Consider the following 26681-nt stretch of genomic DNA (forward strand, 5'->3'; position numbering starts at 1 on the left):
TGATGTTGACGGTGATAATATTAGTGCGGGTAATGATGGTGGTGGTGATGGTGTTGGTGCAGGTCATGATGGGGATATTGGTTATGCGGGTAACGGTGGTGATAGTGGTGGTGCAGGTTATGGTGCTGGTAGTGGTTGTGCGAGTGATGTTGGAGATTGTGGTGATGCCGGTAATGGTGTTGGGTGTGAGGGTTATTGTGGTGGTTGTGGTGGTACAGTTGTTGATGTTGATGATGGTGGTAGTGCTGGTAATGGGGACGATGATGATGATAATGGTGGTGCGGGTAAAGGTGATCGTGGTGTTATGATTAATGGTGGTGGTGGTTGTGCAGGTAAAGTTGTTGTTGGTTGTGTGGGTAATGGTGATTCTGGTGTTTGCGTAATGTCGGTGTTGGTGGTGGTGCTGGTTGTGCGTGTAATGGTGATGCTCGTTGTGCGAGATATAGTGATGCTGGTTGTAAGAGCAATGATGGTGTTGGTTGCGCTGATAATGGTGGTGGTGGTTGTGGTGGTGCTGGTGGATGTTGTTAGGGTGCGGGTAATGGTTGTGGTTGTGGTTGTGGTGGTGGGGTGTTGTGGTGGTGTGGTTATGGTGGTGTTGGTTTGGGTGGTGCGGGTTATGTTCGTGGTGGTGCTATTTGTGGTGGTGCTTGTGATTGTGGTGGTGGTGGTTGTGGTGGTGGTGGTACGGGTAACGGTGGTGTTGGTGGTTCGGATAGTTGGGTTTTATTTTGATTGTGTCATCGCTGTTGTTATTGTTGTAATATATCCACAATTGTATACACATAACATACAGACCACAGACGTACAAACACAGCTTTAAACATAATATTCGTGCCCTTTATGACATTGAGGGAAATACGTTGAAACAATCTTATAAAGTCTACAGTCAGACTACAGACATATCAACATAGCTTTTACCATAAGGTACGTCCTTAATGTCATTAAAGAAAATTAGTTGAAACAATCGTATAAACACCACAAACAAACCGCACACGTACCAACATAGCTGTATCCATAAGGTTCGTGGCTTTTATTGACATTGAAGAATTTGCGTTGAATCAATCGTATAAATACCACATACAGACCACAGACGTACCAACCTAGCTTAATCCATAAGAGTCATGTCTTTAATTACATTGAAGAAATTGCGTTCAAACTTTAATAGTCATGAAAACCGTATTGAAATAAAATTTGGAGAACTTAATTCAACTCTGCGTCAAGATAAGTTGTGTTTTTAAAGGATATACACACCAAAAGATATATGTAACTTCTTAAACATATATAGATGAAGTAAATTAAATATTTCAATACACACTTTATATTTAAGTATATGTGTTAGGTAATATTTCACTTATAAAGTAGCTTTATTTTGTTTTGGAAAAATGTCAGAACGGAAACTTCTTAAAAAAAACATTTTTTATAAAATTTATCTGTGCTCCACATAATGATTTGATGATTTAAAAACATGAAACAGAATTATTGAATGAATGCTATTGAAAAATCTGTATCAATTAATTTGTGAGTTTTGAATATTTGGTGTTTTTTGCATGGAGATGGTCGGTTTGTATTTAACGAATAACCATATACAAAACATTGTGGTTAGGATCTGTTAAGCACTTTGGCTCATGGCATGTATACCATTTTGTAAGTGTTCTCATAACATTATGATCCTGATGATCAAAACATTTCTTTAAGTATACTTAGTTTATATTTAAGTACACATTCAAGTTACATGGCGGACATATAGAGATCCCATTGTAAATCTTCGTAGCATGTCAGACATATAGGAAACCCATTGGAAATCGTCGTTGCATGGCGGACATATATAGATCCTTTTGTAAATCGTCGTTGCATGACATAAATATATAGATCCTATTGTAAATCGTCGTTGCAAGACAGACATAATTATATCCATCCTATTGTAAATTGTCGTAGCATGGCAGACATATAGAGATACCACTGTAAATTGTTGTAGCATGGCAGACATATATGGATCCCGCTGTAAATTGTCGTAGCATGGCAGACATATAGAGATACCACTGTAAATTGTTATAGCATGGCAGACATATATGGATCCCACTGTAAATTGTCGTAGCATGGCAGACATATAGAGATACCACTGTAAATTGTTATAGCATGGCAGACATATAGGGATCCAACTGTAAATTGTTATAGCATGGCAGACATAAAGGGATCCCGCTGTAAATTGTTATAGCATGGCAGACATATAGAGATACCACTGTAAATTGTTGTAGCATGGCAGACATATAGGGATCCCACTGTAAATCTTCGAAGCATGACATACATATATGGATCCCGCTATAAATTGTTATAGCATGGCAGACATACATGGATCCCGCTGTAAATTGTTATAGCATGGCAGACATATATATGAACCCGCTGTAAATTTTTGTAGCATGACAGCAAATAGAGATCCCATTGTGAATCGTCGTATCAGGGCAAACATATAGGGATCCAATTGATAATCATTATAGCATGACAGGTGTATAGGGATCCTATTAGAGGTGCAACCATTCGCTCCGATGCATCGAAAAATCGATTTAAAACTCGCCTATTCGATTAGATACAGGAACCCCAAAAATTGATTCGATCCGCATACTATGCATGCGTGCAACAAAATGACCCGTTGTATCCGCTTTCTAAACTTTCAACTTTTGTTAAGCGGAGTGCGATTTGTTAATAGTAAATCTGGCATTCAAATATTATTGAAGTTTTATTCTTACTAGCCTGGTAGCATGGCGTCTCTCATATTAAAAAGATGCTTCTAAAACACTAAAATCATAAGAATGGGCACATTTTGTGCCTCGAGGGATTGATACAAAAAGCAACAAGATATTATATATCCAAAGTCCGGCAGCTCGACTTATCTTATTCAGCGTTTGAAAAGGAAACACTCCATCGATGGTGTTTAACATTAATTTGCGTCAAATCGTCGAATTCGACATGTTCAGAAAAACACCACACATTTGTAACAGAAGCTATCAGGTAATAAAAATTAAATGAATAACAGAACAATGCCATGTTTTGTTATTCATTAAAAATGTATTAACAGATAGTTTCTGCTATAAGTGTGTGATGTTGTTTGTTTTGTTATTTAACTTTGTAAACAGAACGTTTTGTTCATTAAAATTGTTCTTGATGAAACACTGTCAACTGCAATGGTTAAATTACCTTTAAATATACAAAGTTATGTTAAATAACAGCAATAAATCAAACATGAATCGAATCGAATCGAGCTTTCAGTGCAATCGTTGCAGCTCTAGATCCTATGGTAAATCATCGTGTCATGGCGGACATATAGGGATCCCATTTCAAATCATCGTAGCATAGCGGACATATAGAAAGCCCTTTGTAAATCCTCGTAACATGACAGGTATATAGGGATCCCATTGTAAATCGTCGTAACATAGCGGACATATAGAGATCCCATTGTAAGTCGACGTTACATGGCGGGCATATAGAGATCCGATTGTAAATCGTCGTAGCATGGCGGGCGTATAGATATCTAATTGTTAATCGTCGTAACATAGCGGATATATAGAGATCCAATTGTAAATCGTCGTTTCATGGCATATATATAGAGATCCCATTGTAAGTCGTCGTTACATGGCGGACATATAGAGATCCCATTGTTAATCGTCGTAACATGGCGTACATTTAGAGATCCAATTGTAAATCGTCGTTACATGGCGGACATATAGAGATCCTATTGTTAACCGTCGTAGCATAACAGACATATAGAGATCCAATTGTGAATCGTCTTTACATGGCAGACATATAGAGATCCAATTGTGAATCGTCGTAGCAAGGCTGACATAAATAGATCCAGTTGTTAATCGTCGTAGCAGGGAAGACATCTAGGGATCTCATTGTAAATGGTTGTACCACTGCAGAAATTTATGGATCCCATTGTAAATCGCCCTTGCATGGCTGGCATATAGATATCCCATATCCCATGTGGTTTTTGGGGGTACATCCCCAAGAAAATTAAAAAAGATCTAGTTCAAATTGGTGCATTTTGGGCGATTTTTAATACCTTTATATCCCCTATTAAAATGAAAAATAGTCTTTTGGGGATTTTAGGGGACGGGGGAGCGGGGGTGGGGAGGGGCGGAACGAACGCACTTAGTGTTTTATAACATGTGACATATATGTATACATCAGAAATAAGATTATACAATAAGATCAAAACAAATGCATTTTTTATATATATTTCATAATTATAAGTAGTGCGATGCAAATGCAATAGCGTCATAGCGTGCTACAAGATCGTTGTACAAGGAAACAAGCAAGACACGATCGTTGTACAATGGAACAAGCAAAAGCCTATCAAACAAAACATTACAAGCTCACGGCATGTGGTATTCACGTTACTAAGAAAAAAAGGGCCAAGTGCTTATTAAAAAGAATGATTGAATTACATATGGAACGTACAACCACAGTAACATTAATCATTACAGTTCATCTGAACGTTTTGGTATATAGAAGTACTTGTCATACAGTGTGAATATTAACTACATGTTACAAATTGTAGGAAATAGCTTATTGAATGACTTCAAGAATTACGTATCATTTTAAGAACAGCGTTGTATGCGGTCATGAAAATCTTACATCACAATATGGTCTAAAGGTCTCGGCAATGGTGCCAAACAGACGAAGCTCTTGATTATTTTCTCTCCAATAATTGCCTCCTTAAGTAGATAGATTGTCAGCCTTCTGAAATGAACAAAATATTGTGCACAATATATACAACGGATTAAAGCTAAAACATGCTATTGCACTTTTTCAAAATGGTATGAAGTGTTTTTAGGTACTTTTATGTTTATTCTGCTTGGAGAATAGCACTCATTTAAAGAGATTTTGTTTCAAAATGTTTATATTTGTATTGTACTACACATCTAATTTTCTATCATGGATGATTTTTACTTAACTTGCTTACGGAATAAGTATATACCAAGCAATCTATGCACGCAATCATTCATATCACTTGATTTCTAAACTTTTAATCACATATAATTTATCATGAAAAATATCAAAATCATAAGCATCTCGTTGATGCCGTTAAATCTTTTCAGGTCCCTGTGTAATTGTACACTACTCTTGCTAATTTCCTGAAAAAAGGGGAAAAGAGTGTATTTGGGTCAAGTGGTACTTTTATTTCAGAATTTATCAATTACTACTTAATGTCTAGAAGAGAAACCTATATAATGTATTTATGAAGATATTAAGTATGTTATTCATCTCGTTCCAAACTTACATTATGAAGGATAATGATAGGTTCAGCGTCTGCAAGGCTAGATATTTATTTCAAGAGTCATATAGAATCCCACACTTCGGTGTTAGGCTGTATTATCAACTGCTTTTGAACTGGAATTTGGCAGACTATCAACTTAAAAGATTCTAAGACTCCTAGACATACTCTAGAAGTTCAGCGATTAGAGATAACTAAATTTCAGCGGTTTTGTATGTGCTAGAGCACCAATTATTTAAATACAAACTTGAATATAAAATGTTCAGAAGCTCCTAGTTAAATGATAAATTCGTCCGATTATTATACTTTTAACAAGAAGTAGATCAGGTGCATTTTACTTTAAAAGGGGCATTTGTCGGCAGGTACTTTTATGTTTGACCCCATAATCGTGATTTACCAAGACATTATATTTATATATACATACAGCCATTAAGTTTCATCATAATTGGATAAAATACTAAGGTTTCTAACACATTTCTGTTCTATACGCAGATATATTTGGTCGAGTACACACCTGGGAAAATCATATTGGACAAGCCATAAGGCGATTTGGATTTTGACAACAATTTGACGTTTTGTCTGTTAACAAACGAGAATTAATAATGGTTATTAAAGAGAGTTTGTGTCATTAAGCTTAAGGGCGTGTGTCGATCCCGATTTCCATTCGGAACAATTTCACAAGTTTCGGTTTTTATCATAGGTTTTACATGGGACCTTTGAATCATAAAACGGACAAAATACAGGATATTTTGTATGCGCGTGCGTACCGATACAGACATATATTGTACGGTCACCTATTGAAAATCAGAGTCTACAATTGGACGTATAAATTAGGTATATAATGATAAATGTGATTGTCAGCAAAAGGTATTAACTTACTATTTTGAATTTAAAAGAGGCAATACTTTGCAGTTAATGAGGTTATAACATACGATCGAACTTGACTGTGAAATTATGCCCAGATCCACTGTCAGCAACATTCAGCATAAATGTATGAAACATACTTAAGGCATTGTCTTCACACGACTTAAACCTATTATTTTCAAAGTATAGAAGGGCAATCAAAAGAAAAGTTCTGATTCCTTGAGCCATGCATATGTCGAAAACATTGCTTAAAGTCACTGGATGTCACTAGGGGGACCCCCTCCCCAACGCTTCCCCATTTAACTGACAAGACGCCGGGAAGGTTTCTGTAACAATACGTTTATGAAACATAATAAAAAAGCATATGCAGTTTACTAGCATACCCAGTTTGAATTACCGGGATACAAGCATTATTTAGTTATTGAATGAAATCTAATTAACAGCTCAACCCTGGGTCTAAGCTTGATTCATATATTGTTCAGAAACGTCAGGGTTAAATGTATAGACGGACAGACCATTAGATGACTATATGTGACACACTTTGAGGCATAACAAACCCAGTTGTGATATACCAGCACTTATACGCTTAAGGTTTTAAATAATTTGATTTTTTTTTGTTTTAAATGTGACACAAGCTTAGCATAAATAAGGTAAACTATTTTCTCTCCCAGTTTATTAGGGGTATGAAAATAACAACGTTAACAGCAGAATATATAAAAAAGTATAAATGAAAAAGAATTAAGAGTAACTATATCAAAATGAATGGGTTTTTTATGACAAATGAGTATTTATGATATTTAAAATAAATTTCACATGATTGTAACACTAAGCAATAATAAAATGGTCTGCATAAATAAACTCTACTGCATTGAGAGTAATGTTAGATGTACAACAGGTCCCATATTACATATGCATCCTAAGTAAATTTTAAATATTTTCAATAAATTATAAGAAATAAAAATGCTATATTTCCTACATCATATTTGATCTTTAAGTTGTTTAAAATGCTTTAGCACAGAAATAATAGTAATATTTATGTATTTATCTCAATTTAACCACAAATAACCTACATGTTTAAAGTCCAAGTCCCAGTATTAGGTAATGTAATCTTATCGAAATGTATGTATATCCAAATAACTTCTCAAAACCTTTTTACATTTTGAAACCTCAAGTTTGATAAAAATAATATGCATTGATCGCAACCACAAACTTGCCATTAAACCGAAACTTGTCTTAAGTAACAGCGCAGACAACGTCATAATAGATTTAATATATCACATGACGTTCTTAATGCAAGATGTTTTGTTTATTCGAGGGTATTGTCCGCGCATATTGGTTGCATTATGGCTTGCACTCGCCGTTACGCCAGCACGACATAAATTGTTTGTTAATGCAGTCAGTGACATGGGATAGGAGTCACTGTGATTCGCGGTCGAATCCAGACTTTGGAAGTATTGAAAAGACAGAGTGAGATACAAGAGATCCTGTTGCGATACCCTAGCTCTTTGCGAAGAGAGACCTCTTGGTGTTTTAACGTGCTCGCGATATACGGGATAGAACGTTCATGTATTGAACCAGTAATACAAGCAGTTCCTTTTTAATGCCAGGCGCTAGGAAGGACAGCTACTGGTATCATATTTTAACGTCTTTCGGGTTAACGCAGCCGGAGATTAGACCTTCCGCACCAAAGCGAAAAACTCTACCACAGAGCCCTAGGAGAAAGCAATATTACTTTATATACTTATAATTGTCATATCTGAACTAAGAAGTAATTCGCTAAGATATTTTTAAACACAATAATAATACTTACTCTGTTATTTCCATAAAATGTTTAAACTGAACGCTAATTTATACTAACTTGAAAAAGGGAGGCAAAAATACAATAATATAGCTATGCTTATTGCATATATAGTTCCTACATTATATCATTGAAACGTTTGTATGCGATGAATTGTTATTTAATGTTCAAGTTAACCCATTTATTAAAAATCTTATTATTCATGATACGCAAAACATCCTTTTGGGGCTTTGATGAATCGGGTTCTAAGATTCGTTAGATAAGTTATTACAACCGTCGCCTACTGGTTTGTGAACAAGTTATTTTATATCGATTAAACGTGTCATGAGGTTTGTAATAACGATATGAGATATATATTATTTATATTTTTATGTTTTTGTATGTTTTATCATTTTATGCAATTGTTTGTTCATAAAGCTAGTTTTTTATCAAACATATTTTCAAGTTTCATATTACAACAATAATGTTAGCTGGTTCATTTTTGTCAAGTGACCCTCCATGGAACATTGAAATCCTATAAATACTTACGCCATGCGGCGTCAATAAAGACGTGTCATCACTCATTTGCCGTATTCTTTAATCATTAGTATTGATGATATATATAGGTATCACACTTTTTGTATTTGGCACATTCTCGTTCACTAAAATTGATAAAAAGATTCGTGAAGGCTCCTTACTATAAATTTTAGAAAACATGATTAATCAATTCTGTATTAGACGACCAAACATGTAATATCATTTTTTATCGCATGATGTAACATCTGTCCCATTTAAAATAACCATCACGTATTTTTCTGTTTAGTACATGTGCAATATAACTTAACTCAATTTTCTTTTGTCAGACAAGAATATCACTCCGCATCTGGGTAAAAATTTAATTGGAACAAAACTCATTGCTGATTTTGTAGTATTTCAGAGTGTACTTCTAATTTTGTTTTAATGATATATTCTTTGGTTCATTGACAACCTAAATTGTAATATATCATATTTAATGGAAAACAACCTAAAAGGCCTTCGACAATTTCTGTATTTAAACCAAAATTGAAAGTATGAACCAATGACACAATAATGGCGTCACATAACAGCTTGTGATAACAAGATGTCACATCACCTTCATGTTTTATGTTGTATGAACGCAGAAGGGCACTGTATTACGAATGATGACGTTGCAATCGTGATCTATGTTGTTTGGGTGCAGAAGAGCACTGGATAATGAGTGATGACCTTACATTCGTGTGTTATGTTGTATTATCTCAGGTGGGCACTGGATAAAGATAATTGAGCTTACAATCGTGTTGTATCTGTTTGAGCGCTAGAGCGCACTGGAAAACGAGAAATGGCCCTTTTATTCTTGTAATATTATGTATCAATGCTAGGGGGTACTAAATAAAAGGTCATATAATATTCGTGTTATATGTTGTATGAACACAGAAGGGCACTGGATAACGAGTGCGAGAATTATTTTCCTGTTTGATGTTGAAAATCACAAGGGGACATTGGATAACAACTCAGGATGTAACGTTCGTGTTTTATGTTGTTAGAACGCAGGAGGGCACTGGATTGCGAGTGGTGACCTTACAATTGCGTTTTATGTTGTATGAGCGCAGGAGGGCACTGGATAAAGAGTGGTGAACTTACACTCGTGTTTTACGATGTATAAACGCAGAAGGGCACTTGATAATAAGTGATGACCTAACATTCGTATTTCATGTTGTATATACGCAGGAGGGCACTGGATTACGAGTGGCGACTTTACATTTGTGTTTGTTGCTTGAGCGCAGGAGGGCGCTTGATAACGACTGATGGCCTTACATTTGTTTTTATGTTGTATGATTGCAGCGGGAAACTGGCTTACGAGTAATGACATTTCATTCGTGTTTTATGTGTTTTGAACGCAGATGGGCGCTAGATAACGAGTGATGACCTTACAGTTGTGTTTTATGTTGTATGAACGCAGAAGGGCACTCCTTATCATGTGGTGAGCTTACATTCGTATTTTATTTTGTATGAACACAGGAGGGCATTAAATTGTGTTAACTAGTGATGACCTTACATTCGTAGTTCATGTTGTGTGAAGAGGGCACTGGATTACGAGCGTTGACCTTACATTTGTGTTTGTTGTTGTATGAACGCAGGAGGGCACTGGATTACAAGTGATGACCTTACATTTGTGTTTCTGTTGTATGGGCGCTGGATGACGAATGCAGGAATAACATTCCTGTTTTATGTTGTAATCGTAAAAGGGCACTGGATAACGAATGCTGACCTTACAATCGTGTTTTATGTTTATGTTTTATTCGTGTTCTGATGACCATGCTTTTTGAAAGCTCGCAGAAGAGAAATGAATAACGAATAATTATCTTGTTGCCGTGTTGTATGTTGTATAAACAGAGGAGAGCACTCGAGGGCGAGAGGTGAGCTTACATTCGTGTTTTATGTAGTATGACCACTGGAACGCGATTGACAACGAGCAATGACCTTACATTCGTATTTGATGACCGCAGCAGGGCACTTGACAACGAGTGTTGACCTTGCATTCGTGTTCTGATGACCTTACATTCGTGTTCCATGTGGTTTCACCGCAGGAGGGCACTCAACAAGACAACGAGTGATGACCTTGCATTCGTGTTCTGATGACCATGCATTCGTGTTGTATTTTATAAGAACGCTAAAGGGCACTGGCTAACGATGGACGACCTGACATTCATGTCTAATGTTAAATGCACTCAGAAAGGCACTGAATTACGAGTAACAGTTTTCTTGTATGATTGTTTATTGAAATTTAGTATTATTTCGTTCATGCTATTCAATGGTATATGAAGTTTTACCAAATAAAATAACAACTTTTAAATGCATGTGTAGTTACTTCCCTTTGATCAAAACAGAACACTTCACTTTGAACAAGATTTTTATGCCGCCAAAAAGAAAAGGATACATAAGTTTAAATAAAGATATATTTGGAAACAACCTACCGTTTATTAGGAAAATGGTAATCCTGTTTTTTAAGCGTTTTCTTGAACTTTGTGGCTAAAAGTTCTAACATTTGCTTTCATCCCAAACAGATAACAGCCGAAAACAACTGTTTGAACATAAATAAACTGCTATACCATTGTTCAAATATGGTTTGAACTGTTTGTCGTTATGATATGTGATACGAACTTACCGAACTTACTTTTCGAGCGAATCAGACTGGTCTCTGGCACAGTGTGATGACTGAATATCAATGTAACAAGATAGTAACTCTTTAACGAAGAAACCTATTTCATATCCAATGATTTCCCGCAATTGTTTTGCTAACACATTCGACCTTTACAATGTTCATTCAATAAATGGAGAAGAGTCAATTGGTTATGTAACCTGTTTAATATTAACGTGTTTTCGTTATGTTTTTAAAATAAAAAGTAATAATACTTAATTTATATTTATAAAGTTTTTGCACTTAAAAAGAGCGAAAAATATGCTATAAAAGAATATCAGGTAACTTTTACTCCACAAACCGGAAATGGAAAATTGGCATTGACATTGAAATTTGCCTAATAAAACTCCGAAAATAAGCATAAACGATCATATTTAATTTCACCCGTGATAATATGTTTGTCTATGACACTTGTGAAATAAAATACGACCCTACACTGAAATAAACAGATATACTCTATATATATATTTTTGAAATGACCACATGTTATGTGGGTTTTTTTTTAAATTAAGAATAACTCAATAAATCATTTTTCTACGTGTTCAGCTATTAACAGTCTTGTTATCAGTTATCAGCAATTCCCATTATTGCATTATTTAGCATATTAAAAGGTTTATCATTTAAAATTTATTTCTGTAATACATGTGTATGTATTGATTTTGAATAAGAGAGTTACTTTAAGGAATACTTACGGGCGCTAAAGAGAAACTAGATTTATGCGGTTGAAATCATAATAATTGTGTTATCAAAGGCAATGACGAAAATTCTCAAGACTTCGTTACATAATGTTGTACTATAAATAATTGCATTGCGATAAGGGTACGTACCAGTTCAGCTTTACCTTTCCGCTATATCATGCTCATTTGACCAGTTATCCAAACATAACCTTTTGGATCAGGGGAGCCCATTCTTCAAACACATACAGTGCTGTTCAAGCCTGTTCAGCTCTATATTCGACAAACTAAACGTTTCTGATTTCCTACATTAATAAGAACAAACTAAAATCCACGATTGACCTGATCTGCCCTCTCCCCCCTCTCTCATAGCTTTTCCCGTCTCATCCTTCTTTTTATTTCTATAGCATCGCTTACTCCACTTCACCATTCTTCTGCCTGATATCGCCCGTCTTATACATCATTATGTTAAAGTGACACTCTTATTCAAAAAAAAAATAAACATGTATAACAAACATCAATTTTGACTGATAAACCCTTAACTACTTACTAAAAATGCATTTATGGACATATTAGTTACTGATAACAAGTTTGTAACCGTGTATTTATTAGCAGAAAGCGAAAAACCATTAAAGGATTGGTGAATGTTGAAAGATTTACTGCGGTCTACTTTAGTCTCATGAGGTTGAAATACCGTATTTTATGCTCATTGCTGTCAAATTAAACTCGGTATCCTCCCTAAGAACCATTATTTTCGACATGTATTCCTCTTTGTTTGGAAAATTAAAACAATATTATTAATTGCTCTAAATCTATTTTTGGGAGTTAGAGTGCATCTTTAGTATTCGATAACACAAAACAGCCCTTACACCATTTTAAGCAGCTTGAAGGAATGACAGAATCATGTATATACATGTATTTTGCGGCTTTGTCGCTTTTTTGCAATGACTACAGGAATTTTGAGCAGGCTGACAATGCCACATTAGTCATCTTAGTTCGAGGCCATGTACAACTTAAAGCCGATAATAGTTGTGTTAAAAACTAATTGCTGTTCTTGTTAACATTTAATCAACAGTGTTTGACATCAATAAATGTTCATATTTTTATACTCTTTATAAGGCATGCACAAATTAAAATGAAAATATCAATCCAGGCCTTACGAAAAGCCTAAGTTTTGCAATAGAAAAAGTAAATTGCGAATTCTGCTGAAAAATAGTTTACAAATTATTTATTGTCGAAATATGATTAGTTCAATCGTAACTTCTGTAGTGATGTGCCTGATATTGAAGGCTCCAATATGTTCAGATCTAGATGCGGACGATTACTTCTTCAAAATATGTTATCAGGAGTATCAGGGTTCAAGTCTACTGTATAAACATACGTCTCCAGAATTATTTGTTAACGATTTTCTATCACCAGGCAAAGTTAGAGACCTGCCAGCATGGACTTACGAAAACAACAATCATTTGAAATTTCAACGCGAACAGTAAAACTAGCAGAATAGAATAAAAACAACAACAATATAACATAAAACTAATCGTTTTAATGATGCAATATAACTACGTCCAATTATGTTAGCAAAATAAGATGCACAAAGGCCAATATTTATTAACATTACGCCACGAAACGAAGTTTACTCAAGTTCAAGATGAGAAGCGATTTATTGATAATCATTCAAAAGTAACACTTAAGTAATCTTAACATTCATAAAAATGTTTCAATTGGTTATTATCGTGTTGCCCTTGAGTCGGATTTTAAAAAAAAAAAAGAGTTTGTACATGTTTTGGGTGGATATACCAAATTCAACTTTTTAATTTATTTTCACTATGTCACTAAGGTGTTGTTTTTTTAAAACAGCCACTGGTGATACAAAAGGAACAAAAGCCTTCATCAAACATATGACATATCCTAAATTTAAGAAATAATACATAATACAAAAACATGTCAAAAACTACAAAATGAAAGGGATTACTTTCAGATATCGCATGTTGATGAACATTTGGTTTCAATTGTGAACATATTGACTTTTTTAATTTATTTAAATCTGCAGCCACAAGTTACTCCTATAACGAACGAACGAAATATTATCTAAAAAAGGCCTTCAGCCCATAATACATGTTAAAATGCAAATCAAATATAAAAAAATGCATTTATGTAACATGAGTTTATGACCGTAAAGAGAAGTGGATTTAATATGGGGAACATTTTCCGATGCCATCAGATTATAGATTTGAACAATGTCAGTATTTCTACGATACCAAGAAAACAAATAATTTTCGCGAATGTTATTAAGTCTTGAACACTTAAAAATACTATGTATTCATCTTCAATAACAAGTATGTCTTTGTCCAATAAAAATAAATACAGACGCGATCATCTCTATTAATACTATAAAATCGAACAACTCTAGGATGGAGTTTATGACTAGAGGTTCAAAATCTAGCCAATGATTTTTGTACAGAAAAAAATGTATATTGTTATTCAAAAAGAGCATTGTGATACCTAAATCGCCAAATGTCTTTACAGTTTCAATTTCAGGCTGGTAGCAATAGCAGCAAATACACGCCTTTGGTCAAACACAATCATCCTAATGCATACACATTTGGGTATTCAAAAGAAAAAAGTAACTATATTAATATCTGACAAGTATATACAAACTATACATATATACAGTCAAATCCCGTTGGCTCGAGATCGCTTGGCTCGAATTCCTTGTTAGCTTGATTTGGATGTAAAAGACCGACGTCTTTATCCTGAAGGTAAGCATTCCCGCTTGGCTCGAATTTTAGAGCCTCGAGGTTATTTCGCCGGTCCGTGTGAGTTCGAGCCAACAGGGTTCTACTGTATCGCAAATAAATAAAGCAATATATTGCATTTAATTAAGAAGCAATGACAGCAAGAGCACCAGTACGTTTTGTCATGGCATTAAATTTGAAATATTTCTAATATTTTTTTCCGATAAATACACATTCGTTAATAGTAAAAAAATGATCAAGTCACGATATATTGAGTTCTCAGGTCAGTATACAGAGGACAACTGCACAAAAGTAGTACACTGATTCAACCTTATTGGTATTACATATTTAACGTTTAAATAAACATGTGGCAATATGAAAAAACATCTGTCATTTTATAAAAAAAAAATATTAAGAACAAAAATTCTAATTTGTTAAATTTAATGTAAAATTTGTTCCTTTATCATTTAATGCGTATGCAACAATTCTTAATTGAATGTAAACACTTAGCTAGAAAAATAAAAGCACGTGTTGGTCAAATGATGACTACACAGAAGGTCTAAACATCATTCTGCTAGTTTTTAAAGATTCTTTACTGTCAAATATCATAGCGTTTCTGTTTTCGACATTCATTCCGGGTGTGTAGTACAGGCCATTCAGGTTCACCATATAGATGCAGCGTTTGTACCACCATGCTCCGTGATGATCAACGGCACAATTTCTGCCCCAACTGTCATTGTCATGGTCAAATGTGGAAAAGGCAGAACCTTTCGCGTTAGTATTAAACGTTTGATACCCACTCGGAAGCACTGCAACTAAACATTAATATTTGATTTTATTAAACTCATGTTAATTGTTTACATATGTACTGCAATTGTAATGTATTATTTGAAAGGTGGCAATGTAAACGTTTACTTTGAACTAGTATTGCTATGACATAATGGTCATATAAGTTTAATGTTTACACAGAGTGTGTTACGGTGCATAATTTACTTCCATGCGAATTAGAATCTTTTATTATATATTAAAAGCTACAAAATAAAATGATACAAAATAATATAACAACGTGATTACTTCGTAAATTGTATTTCAACTTGTTGACACAGTTTTCAAATGATATTGACATTGTGTCATTTTGAGTGTTGAATACAAAACGAAAACAACTTGTTTCCTACGCTTTTCGGAGCAGTGAAACATCAATAAGGTAAAATGGTATAGTCATAGCCAAATTGCGACATCGCAACAATCGTTTATTATAATAAAATAATTTCCAATGCTATTTACAAAATTTGAATTATCATTATCTAACCTTTATGTACTTTTTTACCGCTAATCACAATTTAATGTATACTTACGTCCCATTTCTGTTCGTGAATCTCCAATATGTAGGGTATAATCAGACCCGGCTCCAACACTGAAGCCAGCGTATACGACATAGGCGGGGCTGTCGTCTGCGTGTGTGATGTCAATTCTTAAATCATGTGTTGTCCGGGATGTCATCTCATGCATCATTTTCAGACCTGAGAAATATAGCTTTTGCATCAGATTTATTTGTTGCCAGTTGGTCTTTTATATCATTTTTCATTTGTTTTTCTTAACGCTATACTTATAATACTCAGGAATTGGGAGCTATTCAAATGAAATATATATGAAAATTGTTCTTCTATGAATTGATGTTGCCAAGTGAAAATTAAAGAATTAGCAAATTATTTATATTTAATTCGTTATGTGTTTCATGGCATCTGTGTGAAGAATAATGAATAAGAATTAATACGGTTCAACGTTATATGAAATCAGCAATATGTTATAAAAACACCCATATTGTCAAACAATCCTCTTATTTGTTCGAGTTATGTGATATTAGATGATCTTCAATAAAAACATCTGAAACGTAAACTCTAAATTCAAATCCGCTGGTGAAAAAATATGATCAACATTTCATCAAAGAATCAAAACTTAATATATATGTTTATAAACATTTCGATCACTTCGCTGACATACCCAACCAGAATTCGCCCTGCAGAGATCCAAACCCATTCTCGTATGAGGAGAAGTTGCGATAGAAATCCACACTTCCGTCCACACGATGTTGAAACACCTACAAAGGTATAAGAGATAAAACCACGATGTTTCTTGACCGTGTATTATACTATATATAACACTTCGATATGCTTTAAATAGTAAATACGATATGCACTGTAATATCAACACTCACGGTCCAACCTCCTTGATCGGTGTCCATATCACAGAACACACTCGCATTCTGGTTTCTTTTCCATGTTGTGATATGATAGACGCCAGAGGGCACAATGCCAAGGTGCTGCCTTATTTCCGAACAGTCAGCAAAAGCTTGAAAGAAAGAAATATTGTTGGAGCCTACAGAAATGCTGTGAATAAAACAGGATTTACCTTTAAATTGAAACTGCTGATAAAGAAAAGTGGAATATGTACCACTAGCAACGCATAAAATCATCGGCTTAAACGTTATTTTATTTTCATGAATCAGCATGAGGTTTTATTGACCTTGAAAGACCAGAAATACATCACAAGTAATTATACTATAGACGAAGCAAGACTTTTTACAGCCGTAACCCAGTAAGTTATACCACGGGTAGTACCTACATTAAAAAACGACTTCTATAGTAAAACTAATATTTACTGTCCATTGGCAGAAACGATCCATGCAGAACATTCTACGCCCCGTTTCACCAGCAACGCCCAATTTCAATGGCAGTTTTCCTATGTCACAAGTAAAGCCCACATATTACCAGCAACAATCACATATAACCTGCAAGGCACACCAACTACACCAACTACACCCTCATATCACCAGCAACGCCCCTATATCACCAACTACACCGCCATATCATCAGCAACGCCCCCACAACACCGACTACAACCTAATATAACCAGCAACTCCCCTATTCGCAAACTACACCCTCATATAACCAGCAACGCCCCCATATCACCGACTACATCGTCATATTACCAGCAACGCCCATATTTCGCCAAATACACCCTCATATTACCAGCAACGCACCTAAATCGCAAACTACACCTTCATATTACCAGTAACGCTCCTATATCGATAAATACACCCTCATATTACTAGTTAAACCCCTTATTCATCAACTACACCATCATATTACCAGCAACGCCCCTATATCACAAACTACAGCCTCATATCACCAGTTACACCCCCTTATTCACTAATTACAACCTCACATTACCAGAAACGCCCCTATATCAGCAACTACAACCTCATATTCTTAGCAACGCCCCCTTATTCACCAACTTCACCCTCATATTACCAGCAACGCCCCTATATCACCAACTACACCCTAATATTACCAGCAACGCCCTATTTCACCAACTACACCCTCATACTACCAGCAACGCCCTCTTATTCACTAACTACACCTCATATTACCAGCAACGCCACTATATCGTCAACTACAACCTCATATTACCAGCAACGCTTCCATATTACCTACTTCACTGTCATATTACGAGTGACGTCCAGCTTATTCACCAACTACACCCTCATTTTACCAGCAATGACTCTTATTCACCAACTACAACCTTATATTACAAGCATAGCCCTATAACACCAACTTCACACTTATATAACCAGAAACTTCCCTATATCACCAACTACATCCTTATATTACCAGCAACGCCACTATATCACCAACTACAACTTTATATTACCAGCAACGCCACTATTTCACCAATTACAAATTCACTTCACCAGCAATGCCCCTATATCTCTGACTACTCCCTCATATTACCAGAAACGTCCCTATTTCACTAGTCACACCCTCATATAACCAGCGTCGCCCCTTTATCACCAACTTCAACCTCATATTACCAGCCACGCCCCCTACATCACCAACTACAACCTCATACTACCAGCAACGCCCCTATATCACCAACTACAACCTCATATTACAAGCAACGCCCCTATACCACAAATTACACCCTCATACTACCAGAAACTCCCCTATATAACCAAATTCACCCCCATTCAACTAGCAACGCCCCCATATCACCGACTACACCGTCATATTACCAGCAACGCCCCCTTATTCACCAACTACAACCTCATACTACCAGCAACGCCCCTATATCACCAACTACACCCTCATGTTACCAGCAACGCTCCTATTATCATCAACTTCACCCTATTATTACCAGCAACGGCCCCTTCTTCACCAACTACACCCTCATATTACCAGCAATACCTTTTATCACCAACTACACCCTCATTTAATCAGTAACCCCTGTATATCACCAACTACAACCTCACATTCCCAGCAACACCCCTTTACAACCGACACCACCTTCATACTACCAGCAACGCCTCCATATTACTTGCAGCTTCTCCATATCACAAGTCATTCTCAAATATCAACAGCAAAGCTACCATCGAATTGCAAAGCGCCCAATCCCATGCACGACCCGCAGCAGTAAGCCGCCTTATCATCAGCAAGGCCCCAATAACATAAGCAAGGCCCATATCATCAGCAACGCCCATCTCATCAGCAAGGCCCCGATATCAATAACCAAAGCTTAAATCTTCAGCAACGCCCATATTATCAGCAAAACCCTATATCATCAGCAATGCCCCTATATCATTAGCAAGGCGCAATATCATAAGAAAGCCCCAATATTATCAGCAAGGCAACCATATCATCAGCAATCTTCCATATCACTTGCAAGGCCCCATACGATGAGCAAGGCCCCTTATGATCAGCATGGCTCCAATGTCATCAGCAAGCTCCAATATTTTATGCAAGGCCCATAGTAACAGCAAGGCCCCATATCATCAGCAAGGACTCCAAATCTTCTGCAAGGCCCTCATATCATCGGCAAGGAACCATTTCATCAGCAATGCTCCAATATCGTCAGCAATGCCCCCATATCCTCAGCAAGGCCCCATATTATCAGCAAGGCCCAAAATCATCAGCAAGGCCCCATTATATCAGCAAGGACTCCATATCATCAGCAAGCCTTAATATCATCAGCAAGGTGCCATATCATCAACAATCCCCATATCATCAGCAATGCCCACATATTATCTGCAAGGCCCCAAATGATATGCAATGCCCCATATCATCAGCGATATCCCATATCATAAGCAATGTCTCCATATCATAAGCAATGCTCTAATATCATCAGCAATGCCCCATAACATCAGCAAAGCACCCATACCATCATCAAGGCCGCCATATAATCAGCAATGTCTCCATATTATCAGCAATGCCTCCATATCATTAGCAAAGCGGCCAAATCATTAGCAATGTCCCATATCATCAGAAAGGCTGCCGTATCATCAGCAACGTCCCATATCATCAGCAATGCCCTATATCATCAGCAATGCCTCATATCATCAGAAATGCCTCCATATCATCAGCAAGGCTGCCGTATCATCAGCAATGACCCCATATCATCAGCAATGCCCCATATCATCAGCAAAACTGCCATATCATCAGCAATGCTCCATATCATCACCAATGCCCCAAATAATCAGCAATGCCCAATATCATCAACAATGTCCCATAGCATCAGCAATGCTGATATCTTCAGCAATGCCCCATATCATCAGCAAGACCCCAAAATCATCAGCAAGGACCATTAAGCCCCCCATATCATCAGCAATGCCACATATCATCAGCAATGCCTCAATATCATCAGCAAGACCCTATTATATCAGCAAAGACTCCAAATCTTCTGCAAGGCAATCATATCATCGGCAAGGCTCAATATCACCAGCAATGCCCCCAAATCATCGGCTAGGCCCCATATTATCAGCAAGGCCAAGTATCATCAGCAAGGCCCTATTATATCAGCAAGGAAATTATATCATCAGAAAGCCTCAATATCATCAACAAGGTGCCATATCATCAGCAATCGCCATATCATCAGCAAGGCCCACATACTATCAGCAAGGCCCCAAACCATCTGCAATGCCCCATATCATCAGCAATATCCCATATCATTAGCAATGTCTCCATATCATCAGCAATACCTCCATATCATTAGAAATCCCCATATCATTTGCAATGCCCCAATATCATCAGCAATGCCCAATAGATTCAGCAAAGCACCCATACCATCAGCAAGGCCCCAATGTCATCAGCAATATCCCCATATCATCAGTAATGCATCTATATCATTAGCAAGGCTGTCATATCATCAGCAACGCCCCATATCATCAGCAAGGCTGCCTTATCATCAGAAAGGCTGCCTTATCATCAGCAATGCCCATATCATCAGCAATGCCCCATATAATCAGCAATGCCTCATATCATCAGTTATGCCTCCATATCTTCAGCAATGCCCCATATCATCAGTAATGCCTCCAAATCATCAGCAAGGCTGTCTATTCATCAGCAATGCACCATCTCATCAGTAGAGCCTCCTTATCATCAGCAAGGCAGCCATATCATCAGCAAGGCTTTCATATCATCAGTATTGCCTCCATATCACCAGCAATGCCTCATATCATCAGTAATGCCTCCATATCACCAGCAATGCCCCAAACCATCGGTTATGCCTCCATATCATCAGCAAGGCAGCCATAGCATCAGCAAGGCTGCCATATCATCAGTAATTCATCCATACCACCAGCAATGCCCATACCATCAGTAATGCCACCATATCATCAGTAATGCCTCCATATCATCAGTAATGCCTACATATCATCAGCAATGCCTCATATTATCGATAATGCCTCCATATCATCAGCAAAGCTGCCATATCATCAGCAAGGCTGCCATACCATCAGTAATGCTTCTATATCATCAACAATGCCTGATATCATCAGTAATGCCTCCATATGATCTGTAATGCCTCATATCATCAGTAATGCCTCCATATCATCAGCAATACCCATATCAATAGTAATGCCTCCAAATTATTAGCAAGGCTCTCATATCATCAGCAATGCCCAATATCATCAGTAATGCCTCCATATCATTAGCAAGGCTGTCGTATCATCGGCAATGCCTTATATCATTAGAAATACCTCCATATCATCAGCAAGGCTGCCATATCATCAGCAAAGCCCCCTTGTCATCAGCAATGCCCCATATCATCAACAAGGCAACCATATCATCAGCAAGGATGCCATATCATCAGCACTGCCCACATATCATCAGCAATGCCCCATATTATCAGCAAGGCCGCCATATCATCATTAAAGCCCAATATCATCAGCAAAGCCCCATATCATCAGCAATGTCCCATAGTATCAGCAAGGATGCCATATCATCAGCAAGGATGCCATATCATCAGCAAGGATGCCATATCATTAGCAAGCCCCCAAATTATAAGCAATGCCCATATATCATCAGCAATGCCTCCCTATCATTATCAAGGACCCATATCATCTACACTGCCCCATATCATCAGCAAGGCCCGATATTATCAGCAAGATAATCTTAATCTTACCTCGGATTTCTGTTCCATCTCCTGTACAATTCGAGCCTCCGTGTCGCGGGGCGGGATTGTTACATTTTCTTGTTCGAAATTGTTTTCCCTTCTCACAGTGAGTGACACAATTCGTCCATCCCATCCAAATTCCCCATTGTCCTTCCACTAGCAGAAGAGAATTTGTTAGGGTTATATTTGTTATTGTGCAACTATTGATAAATGTTGGGACTAGTGCCATGTTCTATACATACAAACTTTCCTGTATCAAAAGATGTCTCGTTCCTTTAAGGAAGGCTTAACAATGTGCAAGATCAATAATACGTTATTTTGTATTATCATTTTAATTAGTTCAAACACAATTCTTACCTCTCATTTCTATTTCTTCTCCGGAACAACTGGCGCCTCCGTATAGCGGGGAAGGGTTGTTACACTCCCTTGTACGATACCACTGTCCTGTCTTACACCGGGTGTCACACTTCATCCACCCCATCCAGTTTCCCCATTGGCCATCCACTAGGAGAATATAAATCATTAATTTATAGATTCAATCCCAAGTGAACTGTTTTCGTTTACCGTTCAAAAATGTGTAGGTAACCCCGTTATGTATTAAACTATTAATGAATATAGTTTTGTTTATGTTTTCATTGCCTGTCTCTTTTATTTCATGTTGATGAAAATTATAATTTCAAAATTAGTAAAAGATGTTCAATTAAACGATACGGAATATTTGATATACTCTTCGTTACCACAATTGACCTAGTTTGGTGTTTGCTATCAAAATATTGCGTTACATAGCTGTATGTAACGGCTTGTGATCAAATTCTATGAAGACCGCTCTTGAGTTCATGCAGCTTGTTCAAAACAAAAGAGGTAATTGCTTATATTAACAATGCAAATAATTACTAATATTAATTGAAAAGATTAGCCAATATGTAAGAACTTTTTAATATATAGTCTAAAGATAATCAGTGTAATTACTTTTAACGTGGCAGCATTAGGGTGTAACGTTGAAAATAAGAATAAAGAGACTTTTTGTGTATTTTTACGCTGCAAATGATAACATTACTATTGATGCTATAAAAAATATTATTTAAGTTCTTGATTAATATTACATCATTATAAAATCATGTTTTAACAGTGCAGCATTTTCTGTTTCACTTGAACAAGCAAATCCATCGTTGCTGTTGCCGTTTACAACCTAATAATATAAACTCCCTAAAACTACTAAATGGGCTTATATATGACAGATTGTTCATTATAGATCTGAGATAACAATGTAAATGTTTACCTGGAAGCTTTTTTTCGATTGAGGATACTCGGCTCGTAAGACTGCTAACATCCGACTTCATCGAATAACATGACGACTTGTACTTTTCTGACTGTCTTTCTAACTTATAGTCCAGTGCTTTTGTTTGATTTGCCAAACGCTCATCCAAACTGCTTTGTGTATTTTCAAACTCGCCATCTATTTCCTTCATATGATTTTTCATTTCAGTTTTCAAACTCAATAAAGCCACTTTTTCCCGCTTCATTGCAGTATTTATTGCAATGATTTGGGTCTTTACCATTTGCGTCACGGTGTTGGAAATTGTCGACGGAAAGTTCTTTGTAATTCCACCTTGTTTGGGTTCGTAGTTTTTCTGTGTCTCTGCAACACGTTTCAGCCCTTCCGCTAACTGCGTCTGCAAGTCTGTCAGTGAGTTCTCGAGTTTAATCTCCAGATTGTCCATTCTTTCATCAAGCGAGGTAAGGGACTTCCTGAATTCGGTATCTAGTTTACCGAATTCGTTATCCAGCGATAATACTTTGGACACTGTTTGCATCAACAACTCATTGGTATTTGCACATCGGTTTAACAGCACGGTGTAACTTGTTAGTATCACAAATAGCATATTTGCCTTACACAGAGCCATGTTGAAACCATCTGGTGAGAAGCCAGCTGAAATTACAAATGAGACAAAATGGAATTCGCACAAAATTTATGCTGAGCCGCTATGAGCAAAAATGAGCAGAAATGAGTCCTATAATAAATTTGACCGATCGTGAAATATGGTGTAATGGTAACCTTTGATTTACAACCGAATTAGGGCGTCAATAGTGCTGCGTTTTTAGCCAAGTCCATGTCACATTTAAGGTTGTTGACCCTTGTTTTTTTTAATGACACGCATCAAGTACTTAATCCCAAAAACAGTTTTCCTGAACATGAAAGTTTTAACTCAACTTAACTCAACTAAAAACAAATTTAATTTTGTGTTCAGTTTATGAGGACGAATACAAGACATACAACTCGAATTCAAACAGAGAAAAGCAATATGACCTGTTTACATGTACAGCAAAGATTCAACTCAAATCTACTCAACTTTGAAGAGCTTAAATTTTACGTCCAGTTTGCATTCAATTACAAGGATGAATAAAATACACACAACAATTAATCAAGCAAAGAAAAACTTGGCACGTTTCTGCTTGTTGTGGTTCTATAATAGTGCTGACTGAATAGTTGAGAGGCATGCTTGAAGCAATCTTGATTATGCCTGCCAACTTGAGTGCTCTTTTAATGTTTTTTAAGTGTGCAGCTGTGGAAAACTTGAAACACATGCCTGGTTATCTGGTGTAAAATTCTCTGATAAACTTGAACGTAAATTTCAAATGTGAGCTGAATTGTCTGACATCTGTGTTACTGATATATCCGCATATCACAGAATAATGTTGGCTCTTTTTGCGCGATATTGCAGTGCTTAAAGCGACAGCGGCTTTAACATTTTCGTGAGACTGGTATTGTTTTCGATTACATTTTTTAGTGGTAATGATTTTTCGTCAAATTTTAAAGTTTTTAAATAAGTTAAAGAGTAACGAATCAACTCCAAAATATCGTATGAAATCTTAGTGTTAACGCCTTTAATGCGGATCGACACAGAACCATTACATTATTTCATTTTATATCTATGTCACATTTGTACAAGATACCTTATATCCAAAGTACCCACAACAAGACATGGCATATTTGATAAAGATATGCCACATTTGGTAGGATATATTGGTGGTAACCTTTGGCGTCATAGTAAATGTGCGAAACTTGTTATCTGCGACTTACAACAACTGCATGGTAGTGGAAGCGCGCGACATACAATACCGTTATTGCGGTTACAGTCTGCGATAAACAATAACATACTAGCAGTTGCATATTACAACATACACGGATAATGGTTTTAATGGTGACGGTGATGGTGCAGGTAATTGTGGTGGTGGTGGTGGTGGTGGTGGTGGTGGTACGAGTAATGGTGGTGTTGGTTGTGCGAGTAATGGTGATATTGGTGATAGTGGTTGTGTGGGTAATGGTGGTTGTGTAGGTGCAGGTGAGGGTGGGGTTATTGGTTGTACGGGTGGTGGTGATGGTTGTGATGTTGGAGGTGCGAGTAATTGTGGAAGTGGTGGTGCAAATATGGTGGTGTTGGTAGTGCGGGTAATTGTGAGTGTGGTGATTGTGGTGGTACTTGAAATTGTGGTGTTGGTTTTGCAGGGAAATAGTGATGATGGTGATGGTGCTGGATCGGGTAATAGTGATGATGATGGTGATGGTATTGCTGCGAGTAATGGAGGTGGTGGTTATGATGTTGGTGCAGGTTATGGTAGTGGTATTAATTGTGCGAGTAATGGTGATATTGCTGATAGTGGTGGTGCGAGTAATGGTGGTGTTGTCGATGGTACGGGTAATAGTAGTTGTGGTTTTGCGGGTAATGGTGATGATGGGGATGGTGGTGGTGCGAGTAAGGGTGACTGTGTAGGTGCCGGTAACGGTGTTAGTGTTGGATGTGCGCTTGATGGTGGTGATAGTAATGATGCGGTTAATAGTGGTTGTGGTGTTACGGGTGGTGTTGGTTTTATGGGTAATGTTGGAGATTGCAATGGTGGTGGTGGGGGTATTAATGATGTTGACGGTGATGATATTAGTGCGGGTAATGATGGTGTTGGTGATGGTGTTGGTGCAGGTCATGATGGGGGTATTGGTTATGCGGGTAACGGTGGTGATAGTGGTGGTGCAGGTTATGGTGCTGGTAGTGGTTGTGCGGGTGATGTTGGAGATTGTGGTGATGCGGGTAATGGTGTTGGGTGTGAGGGTGATTGTGGTGGTTGTGGTGGTACAGTTGTTGATGTTGATGATGGTGGTAGTGCTGGTAATTGGGTCGATGATGGTGATAATGGTGGTGCGGGTAAAGGTGATCGTGGTGTTATGATTAATGGTGGTGGTGGATGTGCAGGTAAAGTGGTTGTTGGTTGTGCGGGTGATGGTGATTCTGGTTGTTTGCGTAGTGTTGGTGGTGGTGGTGGTGCTGGTTGTGCGTGTAATGATGATGCTCGTTGTGCGAGATATAGTGATGTTGGTTGTAAGAGTAATGATGGTGTTGGTTGCGCTGATAATGGTGGTGGTGGTTGTGGTGCTGGTGGATGTTGTTAGGGGCGGGTAATGGTTGTGGTTTTGGTTGTGGTGGTGGGGTGTTGTGGTGGTGTGGTTATGGTGGTGTTGGTTTTGGTGGTGCGGGTTATGTTCGTGGTGGTGGTATTTGTGGTTGTGCTTGTGATTGTGGTGGTGGTGGTTGTGGTGGTGGTGGTGGTACGGGTAACGGTGGTGTTGGTGGTTCGGATAGTTGGGTTTTATTTTGACTGTGTCATCGCCGTTGTTTTTGTTGTAATATATCCACAATCG

General features: G+C 37.2%; 2 protein-coding genes across 2 annotated transcripts; one reads left to right on the plus strand and one right to left on the minus strand.

Annotated features, from left to right (window-relative positions):
• Positions 1-13335: 13335 nt before the first annotated feature.
• On the minus strand, positions 13336-23894 carry LOC128221182 (angiopoietin-1-like). Its single transcript, XM_052929651.1, has 7 exons — positions 23268-23894; positions 22346-22492; positions 21998-22144; positions 16758-16891; positions 16544-16640; positions 15898-16062; positions 13336-15357 (listed from the first exon to the last, which is right to left on the minus strand). Exons 1-7 carry the CDS (start codon positions 23890-23892, stop codon positions 15089-15091), a joined length of 1584 nt encoding a protein of 527 aa, XP_052785611.1. The 5' UTR covers positions 23893-23894; the 3' UTR covers positions 13336-15088.
• On the plus strand, positions 23891-26432 carry LOC128222321 (uncharacterized). Its single transcript, XM_052931301.1, has 4 exons — positions 23891-23906; positions 24238-24306; positions 25210-26073; positions 26236-26432. Exons 1-4 carry the CDS (start codon positions 23891-23893, stop codon positions 26430-26432), a joined length of 1146 nt encoding a protein of 381 aa, XP_052787261.1.
• The last annotated feature ends 249 nt before the right edge of the window (positions 26433-26681 follow it).

Source organism: Mya arenaria, chromosome 16, assembly GCF_026914265.1.
Source record: "Mya arenaria isolate MELC-2E11 chromosome 16, ASM2691426v1".
Classification (NCBI taxonomy): Eukaryota; Metazoa; Mollusca; class Bivalvia; order Myida; family Myidae; genus Mya; species Mya arenaria.